The sequence below is a fragment of the Thermobia domestica genome, chromosome 2, assembly GCF_964235325.1.
Source record: "Thermobia domestica chromosome 2, izTheDome1.hap1.1, whole genome shotgun sequence".
Classification (NCBI taxonomy): domain Eukaryota; kingdom Metazoa; phylum Arthropoda; class Insecta; order Zygentoma; family Lepismatidae; genus Thermobia; species Thermobia domestica.
The window spans coordinates 223,770,182-223,784,849 of record NC_137455.1 but is presented as its reverse complement, the minus strand read 5'-3'; the positions used below and the strand labels follow the sequence as shown (position 1 = coordinate 223,784,849).

General features: G+C 36.3%; 1 protein-coding gene across 6 annotated transcripts in view; it reads left to right on the top strand.

Annotated features, from left to right (window-relative positions):
* The first annotated feature begins 276 nt into the window (after positions 1-276).
* The window catches only part of LOC145678384 (AT-rich interactive domain-containing protein 3C-like), a 788,039-nt gene continuing 773,647 nt past the window's right edge, over positions 277-14,668 (top strand). For 4 of the 6 annotated variants that reach the window (XM_081748461.1, XM_081748464.1, XM_081748460.1 and 1 more), the window contains exon 1: positions 278-592. In XM_081748461.1, coding sequence (XP_081604587.1) covers positions 557-592 — 36 coding nt within the window. In that variant the 5' untranslated portion in view covers positions 278-556. Of the gene's footprint in view, positions 593-14,668 lie in introns of all 6 variants that reach the window. The other 2 variants (XM_081748463.1, XM_081748462.1) reach the window with 2 other exon arrangements.

Here is a 14,668-nt window from a genome sequence, read left to right as displayed (position 1 = left end):
TGTTCATGCGAAGGATCCCATCTAAATACTCAATCGTAAACACTAGATATCGCTTTCCTATTGGTCAGACCGCTTTTCTTCTTTTACTGCGATCACACAGATATCGAGCAATTTAGTCGCCGCTCAAATTCTATATTGCAAGGCAAGCGGCGCACGAAAGAACAATACAGTTTTATCTGATTGGTGTAACAATCTTCTGACAGACTAGCAAAAAACGCAAAGGCCCGCCCATAGAGGAGGCTCCTTTAAGCACCACCTACTTGTGATTTGATTGGAGCATTAACCGCGGGGCACACTGGGAAATTATTCTCCCCCTCGCAGTGTGCGACGTTTGATGAGTAAATTGTGCGCTCACTGATTCCGAGTGGTATCTACGGTGACTGTGCGAAAGTTATCTCTAGTGTGATATATAAGCAATTTTTTTTTAACTCGACCTTTGTGAACTTTTCTCTTTCCCTCCAAAAAATCTTGTTTACTTTTTTTCTTGGCCTTGGCGTGTTTCTTAAAATCAGCCAAAATTCGGGTCAAAAACAGAGAACCCGTTCCAGTCTATCAGATGGACCAACACGATAGTGATATGGATGGGAGTGTGGTAAGTACGCAAAGTATTGATTATTATTTTTATTTATTGAATTCGCTACATGTTGTGTTCTGGTACCTACATATTGAATAGACCAGTGATTTTTTAACATTGTGGTTTGTGACTACCCAAGCATAGACATCAAAACATGCTGTAATTGTTTTTGTATTGTCAGGCTTCCAGACTGTTGTGTGTGAGGGGAGGGGTTATATTTTTCGAACGTAGTTGCGAAATATTCAGCCGGTCCTGTGGACATTCGGGGAGTCTGAACTGCAGCATTAGGAAGTAAACACTGAATTAATATGTAGTTCCACTCTTGTGACTTTAAAGTTTCTAGTGAAAACTGTGTGCTTGGTAGTTTATATTTTGATTGTGGAAGAAACAACATTATTGTCTTTGTTCCTTCAATTTGGTAATTGTTTTGTAATTTTATATGAAATAAGTTACCTACCCCTGGTCATGATGACGATTGTAATTTTCATTTCTATTTGCATTTTTATTCACGTGCTCGTTATTTGAATTGCTGCTTCCTGAAATGTTAGTTTACGGGCTTAGTAGATCATTGTTTTAAGAAAACGTGCCGAGGAAAAGAAAGTATGACCTCGTCCCTTCCCAACGAGCCTCTGGTTCGCATGTTGTCAACCGACGTGACAGCTTCGTTGTATGTGGCGTTAGGCTTACATTTCATCGGTTGTCCGTTCTTTCAGTTCGACAAGTCATGTCGTGCTTCCCGGTTGAGAGGCTTGATATTATGTTGGGGCCTAGAGATCGTGGAGACTAAAATTTTATGGTCTTTCTTCTGGAATATGCAAATTGGATTAATTTGTTCTCCAAATTGAATATTAATGAGTGTGTTTAGAATATTGACCTATTTTCAATATTCAGCGTACTGTCATGTTTTGAGAACTGTATGGATGCTTTCTACATAGTTCAAAAAAGAATATTATTGATTTCCAGGTGTTACTGCAAGAGGTGTTCGTGAACTTGTCTCCTTTGTTTATCGGGAAGTTTAAGATATTACGAGTCCGAATGGATAGCTAATCGCCGCTTCTATATAACGGAGTAACTAACCCGTAGGAAAATACATCCGGTTTCGAAACATCGGCAACACAGAGTGAGGGAGATAATCTGAGGAATAAGTCGAACTGAAAGTAATCAATTGCTTCCTGTGTTGGTATCGTCTGTCAGTCGTTTATCATTGCCCTTTCGAACTCTGGTTTCTTCCTTTGTTCTTTCATTTCTGTGTCTATAATAAATTTTCATTGTTAAAGCTTCATTTTGTTCTGTAAACAATTGCGTTATGAAGTAGTTGATATTATTGGTGCCCATGTGTAGGGTTGAGGGTTGATTCGAAATTCTCACCAGTGATTATTGTTGGTGGCACGGTGGTTCAGTGGTAGAGTGCTTACCTCTGGTGCGTCGAGTCCCTGGTTCGATCCCCAGCTATGTAAGTTTGTGATGGACAACATCGTGTACGTGAGTTTTCTCGGGGTATATCCGTTTCCTTCCACTTTCTTATTTCACCAAATTTTCCATCATCATTCACTTGCGTTAATCACCGTCACTCTTGTTTTAAAGCGCATAATCGTGGACGTTAGACTGAAAGATTTCATTTCATATTTTAATTTGATTATAGCTGACGGGTAACCTGTTCTTTAGAAGATGGGGTTCACGAATTCCGTACCAGTTACCACAGCAATGGTTGTGAGATAATTCCCCCTAGAGTTTCTCATATTATGCAATATTTGATATGCAAGTGCAGAAATTGTTTTGAAATTGTTTATTTCTACTTTCTGTAGTGAGCTCAAAATTCAGTACATTGTCTAAATTCTGACTGTATCTCGGTTTATATTGAAGATGTTTATTTTCCTTTTCTGTACATTGGATTAGTATTTGATTTTGTTGAACGTTCTGCGGGATTTATGCGGACGCTTCATTCAGTAGCATCTACATAAAACTTGTGAATGCTTGGATTGTACTTAATTTGGACAGTCATTTAATTAAATAAAGGTTCACGCTGCTACAGAGATCGCGCCGCGCGAGATGGTCTCAAGATAGCTATATAAGGGTTTCCAGTTCTTCCAGTTTGGAAATTGCTCAATACGTATACTTTTTGACGTGTAAAATTTATTCAGCTGAAATGCATTTTCAGGGAAAGGTTAGTTCTTATGAGTAAATTTGTAAATTGTTGACAATCCAATTTCAGTGATTTTCTACTGTTACGTGTGTTCTGTCAACATTGTTACACGAATGAAAAGTATGACAACACCCAACATTCTGTCTAGACGTTTATTGTCTAGTTTATCGTGTGTAGTAAAGAAAAACTAGAAACAGGCTGTGAGAGTGTCGTTTGAGCGCTTCCTTTAACCAAGTGTTATTGTTAAGTAATTCATAGAAGATGAGTTTAACAATTTTATTGGGCAATATGGTATCTAGATGAAGTAGGATTATAGGAGTATATTTTCGTCATAGAATAATTGAGGCGTCCCGTGCTTCTTTTTGTTGTTTTCTTCACGTAATTTGTTACACGCATTTTTACCTCCTGCGCTTCGCAGGGAATCTTTCCAAATTAGACTGGTGCCCAAGATAAAGGGGGTAAGAATTTCTTAATTGTAGAAAATGATATACGTAATACTCTAATATTTTGTACTGTACATAGAATATGTATATATGATACGGGATCGTACAGTGGTTACTTTTCTTCTATACTGTATGTATTAAATAACATATACTGTAAGTGTACTTACCTGTATCAAAGTGCATGGAAACAGTCATCATGGAAGCATCACAAGAAAATACCGATCACTCCATTACTGTGTTTTTCTAAATTTACCGTCCCACATTTATGCACCGAGTCTAAGGGAGACGTGATGATGATAATGAACGAAATGGTTGAATGAAGAAAGTGGAAGAAAACATATGAAATTAGAGAAAACCCACTATGAGTGTCCACCACAAAGTCCATTTGGTGCGAGCAGGAATCAAACCAGAAGCTCTATGCACAGTTCATTATGTAGTAGTACAGAAATAGTTCAATTTACACTTGATATCACACACATATAAGCTCAATCGGAATTCATAAGAACTAATGGAAATTACATTGTGCCCACTTGAGATTGTCGTAACTTATAAAAATATATATATAGGCTGTAAGAAACAGTAGTTTCTTCATCACCTTGATTTCCATCCACACATTTTCAATTGTTCTTCTGATACCGGACAAAATTTCAACTTAGTTTGAGAAAACATATTGTTCCAAGTTCTTCCAAACATTCCACAAGTCTTTCATGGGTGACTATCCTATATGCTGTATATTAAATTTGAGAATTATTCTCTTCCGTTTCTTCGTCTTGAGTCAAATGTTTTCTTCAATGTTGACATCTCTTTCACTAAACCACTTGTATTAGTCTCTGCAGGGATCATAATTGAAAGGTACGGGGCAAGATAGTGCTATACCACACTGTTGCGGAAAATGAACTAAGGGTTGCTTGGAAATCTGCATCTGCAGTACTTTTAACTGCCAGAAAGAAGTTTCAAGAAATGTTAAGACATAACAGCACAAGTGCTGTAAATCTGCATTACCCCATAAGTGTGATTATAAACATTTTAGCATGAATTACCTATGCCACGTATCGGAGCAACATACAAGGCAACATACTATTTTCTCTGTGCTGGTACAAGTGTTTCCGAAAGGGTGCGAGAAAAAGATTCTTACATACACAAAGAAAGTGATGTTGAAGATTTACTTCGCAGTAGGGAAGAGGAATATGTTGATCATGCTAATAAAGATTTGTGGAAGAAAAGAAATTAGAGGCAAGTTGAATATTTTTCTAATGTAATGTGACTTAGCACTGTGTTCCTCAAATTCAACGTTGCTTCTTCATGAAGCGGTACTATATTAAAAATTAAGTATATTATTGAGCTGATAAAATAAATCCCTTATTGGACGATTTCTTCCAAGTCATTTACGGCATATGTTACAAGTAGGCGCAATATAATGTGTGGGCTTAGAACTACATATGTTAACTGCAAGTAATAATTTGCAATGAGTATTTCACACCGAATTGTATTCATATCCTGTTATGCTGTACATCACCGGCGAAGAGAGTAGAATTTAAACAATATGGTTCAACACTTGTTTTTATCTAAATTTGATGGAAAAATCATTAGTTGTACAAAGAAGGGATAACGTTAGCCCTTTTTGTCTTTTTCATTAGAATACGAAGTGATCTCAATTTGTTCACTATAGCAATTACAATATATTCAAAATTTACATAGCCTACACTCTTAATGTAATTTCTACAACTTAGTTTACTCTAGTGTAAGGAATACTCAGTTCAAGACATTAAAGTGACGTATTTAAGAGTTTGCCGTGTTTCTCTTAAACTGAGTTACAGGTAGTTGAAGTTATGACTTAGTGTATGTTTACAATATTACGCTAGTTGACAATATTAGTGTATGTTTAACAGATCATAACAGCTCCGTAGAATATATTACATTCAACTTACAGTAAGAAGTTTGATATGAATAGGCTAATAATACTTTTTTAACGTTCAACATGGAAGTGCAGCGTGTTTTAACAATATATGAAAAGATAAAGGTACTATTTAGAGAAAACATTTATTTTACTTTGAGTATGTTGCTGAAATTGCGTAGAATAGAAACTGTTGTTTTATTTAACTTTTTAAGAAAGTTAAATGTTCATAATATTTTCTTCATATTTATTTTCCTTTAAACATTCAAGTTTGAGTATCTGTTAAGAATATACAAAAAAGGAGCATTAAACTAGTAATTATTGAATATTCTGAACCTTCATTGACATACTTCCAGAAATCATTCTAATGTGGCGTATCACTATCTTACCCCGAGTTCATGCTTTGTATGTAATAAAGCCAATATAGTGCTGTGGCACAATTTTCAGCGCTAAATTTTCTTTATTATTATTATTATTATTATTCTGTATCTTACGTTTAAATTCATCCAAGCTTGATCTTAATGATGAAAGAAGTATGGGATCTTCGTTTTTAATATCATTTTCCGAGAAAAAATGAAACTGTTATTTATGGAATTTCTTCAAAATTTTATTCTCATTTATCTCGAAACTAGCCAAATGTGGATAGCATCACTATCTTGCTCCGAGCCCTTCAGTTCTTCCACATGGTTATCACTTCTTCCACCGGTTTCCATACCAGTAAAGAGAACTATGAAGTAAAAAAAAAAAAAAAAGTTATCTTAACTCTCCGAAATGGATGTTGAAGATAGCGAGGTGTTCAGGTTTACAGGGGTTCATGTAAGTCGGTGATCCTCCGGTTCGGAGAAGTGTCCGAGTTTGGAGGTTCTTACTATATATATATATATATATATATATATATATATATATAGTAATTAGACTTACTCCCAGCAATCAATCAACATTTTGTTAAGGACTCGGAATTTTAACAGTACACTGAATTTGGCATAGTAATCAAATATTCATCCAAAATTGCAGTTTGGCGCAGAATCCTGGACTTGGTAGGCGTAATACTGATTTCCTGTGGAATGCTGTGAATGTGACGTGTGGTTATACTTGTAACGCCGGCCGTAAAAGCTGTACGAAAACCTACAGTAGTTTTTCAACATTTGATTTAATGGTGGGGCGCTTACGTCTAGTGCGAACGGCCCGTGGCAATAGATTTGTTGTTGAAAATATTTATTCTGGTGGTTGTCTTGAGAGGCTCAATTTCCTGCCGCTTCCTTGTTGAATTACTTGCATTCATTATCGGTCTCATTTAGCTGACATCATAACCGTGAGATGTTATAGATTTCACTTTAGTGTTTTTGAGAGTGTACTTAATTTTCATCCAATTTTGTGGGTGTATTGAATAAATATTTAAGGTTTATTTATTAGTAATGAGGATATTTTCAATGGATTCATTTCAATCTATTTTGTGTTACGAATGAGTTTGCAGCCGGAGATATTACACATTGAACTTGTTGGTAAGTCAGAAAATGACCAGACTGAGATACGTCAAATATTTTCATGTATCTGCATCACGATCACTGGTAAAATCGATATAAGTTGGAGCGAATACTTGCATTGCGAGGCGTTAGTGTAAATTAAAATGTTCCTCTGATTTAAAAAAAAAAAAAAAAAAAAAAAAAACCTAATAAGAATGAAGATTCCTGTGTATAATTCTTTGCTTATTGGTCCTAACTTAATAGAATTAGCCTCAAGCGGAGCAATCAGAGTAAAATATATATTTCTTAATTGCCCCACGATTAGCAGTGATATAGGTAGATGGATGGGCATTTTCTGGGCGAATGTGGTTTTCGGCACTTCATGGCTAAATATAACTGAGATATTCTAGAACTTCAGTCTGTCATGTGCCAAGGCTTCCCAGTCGCCATATCTACAGAGATTTTTCAAAGAAGAAGAAAGTCTCCTGTGATGTAAGCAATGTAGCCTATTTGGAGTATTGCGTTTAACTACCCTTTTTCGAACTGTGTTCGAGTAGAATCGCATAAGTCTTCATCACTTGGAACATAAAGCACTGAAAAACCTATTGATTCCATGCATACAAGAATAATAATTTCAGGGAGATGGAATCTCCCACACCCCAAGCAAGCCATACAAAATTCTCCGCCGAAGCCATATCTTCGTTCACGTTCAATGTGAGTTACCAGTATTTTCACAGTACTATCACGTACTTCTAATCCACCGTAGGAAATCTGAAGTTACCATTGTATTCATGTATCATGCTTTTGATTTCTGGTACGACAGGTTTCGAATTTGACTGACTCGATACGTTTCTTTCTATGCCCGTCTACTCGATATATTTGAGGGGGCCTTGGTGGCTCAGTGGTAGAGCGTTCACCTCTGGTGCTTGGGGTCCCGGGTTCGATCCCAGCCCCCGCCAAGTGAACCTTGTGGTGGACAAACACCGTGTGCGTGGGTTTTCTCGGGGTTCTCCCGTTTCCTCCCACTTTCTTCATTTTATTCATTACTCATCATCACCGTCTCCTTTAGCATAACCGTGGGACGTAAAACTCAAAGATTTCATTTCATTTCGATATATTTGACTTGGGCGTGAGTTTCTGTTTACTGCTTAAATGATACATCAATTCAGTTTCCGCGATTGGCGGAATACTATTTTAGTTGAAGTATATTTTTTCTTAGAAAGAAAGAAAGAAAAAGTTTATCTCTGTTTTAATATGATGATGCTGATACATTCATTTCTTAGTTTTCCATGATCCTACTGATACCATTTGATGTCTTTGTTCTGCAGGAGAGTAATTTCGTTTGGCCAAACTATTTTGCTGAGTTCTCTAGCAGTAACTAAGTAGCTGTTACAATTCACTTTCTGCCTTATGTTATAAATGTATAGTTCTTATATTATAGGGATTTTTCTGTTAATGTTTTTCTTTCTATGTTTTAAATCAAAACACATTCAATAGAACTTTCTAAATTATGTTATAGTCTTTCACGAGAAAACAGTCTTCGAGGATGAAAAGGTGAGACTCGGAAGTAGTTTTAATCCTCAAATTTGTGTATGGATATGAAAACACTATTTCATATAACAAGGATTGTAACATAAAGAATCTTTTATGTTGCGAAAGGAGTTTGCAGATAGCGACTACTGTACATTTATTTGATAAAGAGTTCACGTTCTGTCGTACTTTCATAGCATGTATGGGATTTCAGTGTACCGTACGAGGTGTACGGTTTCTCCCTCCTGAAGTTTCTTGGGCGTACGTATTTGTATTAAAATCCTCACTGACGTTGCGTAAGCTGATATCTGAAAAGTTTGAACCTCCCTCCCCCCGGACTTACACAGGAATTGGCGCCGCTGTATTCTGTTGCGCTTTAGTACTTAAAAAAATAATATTAATAACCATTGGCGCAACAGCCCTCAGGAACTACCAGCCGGTTTCTCGCACTCATGCCTTTGGGGTGATGTGTGGTCAGTGCTTCTACTCCCCTCGCCGTTAATGCTGGCTTTCTAGATAGGATTTTAGTATTTTAGTTTCATTTAAGTCATCGGCAGTGCTCTTGATAAACAAACAGTATGTTATGGATAATCCGTACTTAGACATGAAACCAGGATTTCTTTTCTCTTCTTATTCCAATGTCCAATCATTATTTTAGAAAGGTTGGACTGGAATATTGTTAATTACTGTTAGGATGTTCGACAATGTAAATAAGATATTGTTAATTTTACATTTTTGTAAACCTCTCCGTTGATGAAAGAACAGGGAAACAGTATGAACCCCAGCTCCTTTGATCGAGTCCAGTTCTTTCTAGTTCATTTTTTTGATTCCTTATATGTGTACACATATATCTTCGTGTCTGAGAATATTGCTTCTTAGAAGTTTATTTACTTTGTAAAAGAATTAAATACTTTTCTTTTTTTAATGTAACCTGGAAAGCATCAATTGTTCTTTACCTGGCTTTTATTGTTGTTGTTGTTGTTATGTTTTATTTTCAGTTAACATAATTTTACCATGTGGCTCATTTTGATCATTATTAGCATTTAAAACTTACAATGCAGAGTGGGAGAAGACCTGACTTCGGAATGTAGACAGAAATCACTCCTGTTGGAGTCCGGAGAGAATGTATTTTCTGAGGAGGAGAGAGAATTTATTAGGAAATTCCATTCAGTCACTTATCCACTGACCAGTGTCACGCTTGCGTAGGAATTTCCGCGACATTAACCCTGGGGGACAATGAAGGACTTTCTCGTATGGCGCCCGGTATAAGAGCCAGAGGGCAATTGCATGTTTTGATAAAGGCGGGAATGCTACCAAAACCTTCTGAACATGTATATTAAGAATCGAATGCTGTGTAGTAGTTGTTGACCAATCGTTCGTTTGGAGATTTTCCTGTTGGTTGTCGATACACCGGTGTCTCTGGGGGAGGGGACGCGTCCCCCAATATTTTGAAGTGCAAAATAATCAATATTTTACTTTATTTAATTTATTTACTAATGACAGAATAACGTATAAATAATAATTATTATATTTATTTGGAATATAATATTCAGGCTCCAAACGATTATAATAGAGTTCTTGATATACCTCAACCGGTCCATGAAGATAAGCAGAAGGGTATGGTAACAAATGGAATCGAGGATGATAAACAGGGTGGGCTAGGTAGTACCATTTAAATGACTTTCTTTGATGTCCCCCAAATATTATATATATTAATGTGTGTGTGTTTCTGAATAGACATATTCTTTGTGCGTGTTGCTTATATATAGCATAAATACAAAGAAGGAAAATATGACTCACCATATTCTTACAAATTGTTTTCTACAATAGGTTTGAAAAACAGATATTTCACATAGGCTATTTTCCATATAATGCTCTTTATCGCAAGACAGCATAGAATTCCCATTAAAAGAAAATGAAATGAAATGAAATCTTTGAGCTTTACGTCCCACGGTTATGCCGGTTAGGCTAAAGGAGACGGTGATGATGAGTAATGAATGAAATGGTGGAATGAAGAAAGTGGGAGGAAACGGGAGAACCCCGAGAAAACCCACGCACACGGTGTTTGTCCACCACAAAGTTCACTTGGCGGGGGCTGGGATCGAACCCGGGACCCCAAGCACCAGAGGTGAACGCTCTACCACTGAGCCACCGCGGCCCCCTCCCATTAAAAGAAAGGATCGGTGTATGCATTTGTATTTTGAAGTGGAATTCAAAATAAAAAAATGAAATGAAATCTTTGAGTTTTACGTCCCACGCTTATGCCGATTAGGCTAAAGGAGACGGTGATGATGAGTAATGAATGAAATGGTGGAATGAAGAAAGTGGGAGGAAACGGGAGAACCCCGAGAAAACCCACACACGCGGTGTTTGTCCACCACAAAGTTCACTTGGCGGGGGCTGGGATCACCAGAGGTGAACGCTCTACCACTGAGCCACCGCGGCCCCGAATTCAAAGTAAGTACAACCCCTCTTGATAAGGACTGGTGAGGAGTTATTCAATTACGGAAAATATTACTTGATGGATTGAAATGTTATTTAATTATATGCTTAATTTCATGTACTTGGAGAATTATATTTGAGTATTTGTATTGTAACTTAAAATATCAAATATGCAGTACATTATATTTAAACTGGTTGGCAACTTTGCTTGCACACGCTTGTTCGAACATTGACTTTACGATCTTATTATCCAATTACTTCGCTTCACCTGATAACCTTCCCTTGTTACCAATGGTTAAAGTGGGACTGAAAAGGTAAGGGGACGCATGACGTCACACCATCCCCCATACTTGTCTTTACCTTTTTTTTTTTTTTTTTTAAGTGAGAGGAGGCAATAAATATTTTTTTGGAAATGGTTTAATGGTGTCCGCCCGCGTTCCCCTTTGCTTGTAACCCTGCTTGACTACAAAATATTTTTAGAGACAAGGAACAGATGTAACACAAGATATATATTAAGATATTACTTTTTAAAAACTAGATAATGGAATCTGTAATTGAAATTAAGACGAAAACACAGTCTCAACAAAGCCCACAAGCTCTCAATGCTATCGAACCATTATCATATTTCATACAACCAATCTCATACTTCAAACAATGAACAAAAGACTCCATTATAAATGAGGAGAAACCTAAGAATCGGTGAAAGATTTACCGAAAAATGCAAGGATGTGAACTTTCTAACCTAGAAAACACTTTTAATCGAATCTACTAGGAAAATTTGATACAGATGTCACAAATATAATTGGATTGGAATGGAAGATCATATACTCATCAGAAACCTAAGTATGAATCAACAAGTGAGAGTTAGAGAAGAGGAGACGGAGGAAACTGAACTAGATAGGGATATTGTATCTTATCAACATAGTTTGTGTTTCTCCGTAAACACGCTTTTAAAAAAATTAGTGGATAATAGGAAGGTAAATTATTTGAAAAAGAAGATAATTTTAAATTGATTTAAATGCTATTCACACCCTTTACTGTAGTCTAGAAGTCTGCGCAATTTATGAAGCCATAATTGTCGAGCGCTCAAATTTCTGCATTATCTGAGTAGTATTCGCTAATATCTACTCAACTCTACTTATTATTATTTTTTTTATGTCCTTCATTGTCTTTGCTATTAACTAAAATTCAAAAAGTTGGAGAACCGGTAGAGAAGACTTTTAATGTATATAAGAAATAGTTAAGAAGGCTCTTTTATGTAGGGATGACAATATTTCAGTAGCAGGTTATTTCGGTAGAAGGTAAATGGATTGGTAGTGTTTGTTTTGTTGCCTGATCTGATAATAAATAAATAAACGTTATACGAAACTTCTGAAAGTATGCGATCCTAAAAGACGTGTAATGCGGTTGGCAAGTTCTCGCACGTAGGTAGCATTAAGTGAGTATAAATACAAGCTTGGGACAATGTCAAGTGTTGTTTTGTAGCTTTTCGAGTAAAGAGTTAAGGGTTCCGTAGCTGAGAGTTCGGGCAGGCAATTATTTTTCTCTTAAAGGTAGCCTATGTCGAATTTAATCTAGGACCTGTCATGCTAAGGACTGACGAATTTTCCGCCGGCTTTCCTTCGATCGCATTAGAAACAAATGCTCATAGCTACTGACGTACTAAGGAAGATAGCATTTTGGCTTGTGTAATAACAAGTACAAATCAGCAATGCAGTACCGCAAGGTAGTGTACTAAATTCCCTCCTCTTTTCGTTCACGTTAATAATCACCCAAAATTCTGTTGTATATAAATACCACATTTATGCGGGCGATTTTCAGCTACGATTACATCCTCCATTTCTTCAGCAAGATAGCAAGAGTACGCTTGAAACCAACGATTTAACAAAAGTCAGCAACTAGTCTACGCTTAACTACTGTAGTTATATTAAAATGTAACATAACCGTAATGCATTGTTATTATATATATTTTTTTTTCATTTATTAGTTTTTTAATATAAAATTGTTCCCAATAGTATCATCCATTGTTTATAACTGTCAAAGACTTGAATTAAATTAAAGCAAGATTTTCCTTGGTCAGGTCGAGTAAATGGTAAATATGAAAAATGAAATGAAATCTTGGAGTTTAACGTCCCACGTTTATGCCGGTTAGGCTAAAGGAGACTGTGATGAGTAATGAATGAAACGGTGGAATGAAGAAAGTGGGAGGAATCGGGAGAACCCCGAGGAAACTTTGTTTGTTTGTCCACCACAAAGTTCTCTTGGCGGGGGATCGAACCCGGGACCCCAAGTACCAGAGGTGAATGCTCTACCACTGAGCCACCGCGGCCTCCATCGAGTAAATGGAGTTTGTAAATGAGTTTGGTGCCTTGCATAATTCGGCTTTTTTTTTTTCTTTTACCGGTAGTTCCGAAGATTAAAAGAGCTCTTGCAAAGAATGCAAAATGCTTATGTAGTTGATTAATTTTTGTTTTACAGTGAACACCTCACACCATTTTATAATAAACTCTCATGTCTGATATTAGGAGAAAGAAGAAATTTGCATAATGTTAACCTTTTGTATGAGATACATCATAAGAACCATTCCATTTAGCTTGTAGATTTTTATATTTAGGGCTATCATACTTTCATTAAAGTTATAAGATTATTTTCGGTTTTCAATTTCCTCTAATAACTCGGATTCACACTCCAAATACTACGCATCACACACAGCATGCCCCTGGAATAGTTTACCTCAGTCAGTACATAACCACAACGTATTAACAGTTGCTAATTAAAAAAAAAAAAAAATCTTCCTCTTAGACAAAGTCAAAATATTATTGGTACGTGTGGCACGGTTTTCAGAAGTGTCCTCATCAGCGTTAACTACTGATGAATAGGGATACGCACGAGACAGGGCTTAAGGCATGAGATGAAACATTAATTTTCTTTTGTCTCATGAGCTATGTCATGGCTAATCGGTTAGCGTGCTCACCTTTTGTGAGGGAGATTCTGGTTCGATTCTCAGCGGGAGCTCACGAGGTTCGTATTCCACATTAAGTTGTAGATCCATGCCTCAGTAGCTTTCTTGCTGAAACAGACGCTAAAATCAAATCAAAATATTTTGTCTCGTAAAAATAATACGAGACAAAGTATTAAAAAATATTAAAGTGTGGGAAATTTGCGACTGATAAAATGAAGAAAATCTCTCAAGTTACAATGAAAGCAAATGACGATTGGACATGAATAGAACGATGAATGAATAGTTGTTGAGGAATTATTTTGTCTGTCTTTTTCGGCTATTCGACTCTGGCCGACAAAATTTTTGTATCTTGTAATATTTTACGTTAGGTGCCTACGTAATTATTTAGTAGTTGGAAAATACTACACTTGGTAGGATAGTGTGTGTTGTCGATGTATTTTCCATCATAAAAGTAGTCGTCTTCAATTCAGTTACGATTTACTGGCTTGGGTGACGAATTAAGCAACAACGAAGACATTTCAAAAACGTTGGTTAGTTTACTAAGTAGCATTTTGTATTTGTAAAAATTTACGTAAATAATAATAATAATAATAATATTATACAAGTATTTCTGAACTACTTTGGAACATGTGAAATTCACATAATCATAAAATAATCGTCCTTCATTTGATGTTTTCGTTTTGTCCAAGACTAATCTTTTAATTGCAGTTTAAATAGTATTTATTACGTTTTTATTATGCTCGAAGTATTCATTTAGGGCTTTATGTAGAACTTAGGAACCAAAAGCTTGCATGCCATAATATATCATACGCAGCTCAAGGTCTATCATCTTGCCAAATTTGATTCAGATCAAATGAGTTCGGTTGATTTTTTTTTTTTTTTTTTCAAAAATATGACAAAATTTGACCGCCCATAACTTGGAAACTACAACGCTGCACGTCATATTTCCCATGTTTATGTACCAGATCAAGGTCTATCATTATGCGGAACATGATCTCAGTCGGATGAATTCGGTTGAACTCTTACATATATAGTGGCTTTGATTTTTCAGGGGAAAATCCAATTAATGACGATAAATGGGGATGGTGCTGATGAGCACCTCTGTCGTGTCGTGACAAAACGCTGTAACTTTGGCGGAGAAGTTTTGCGAAAATGAGCCTTAAAGTTTTCATTCGAAAATGTGATCTGTATCGTGTAGAACCAGTGTATCTTGACTT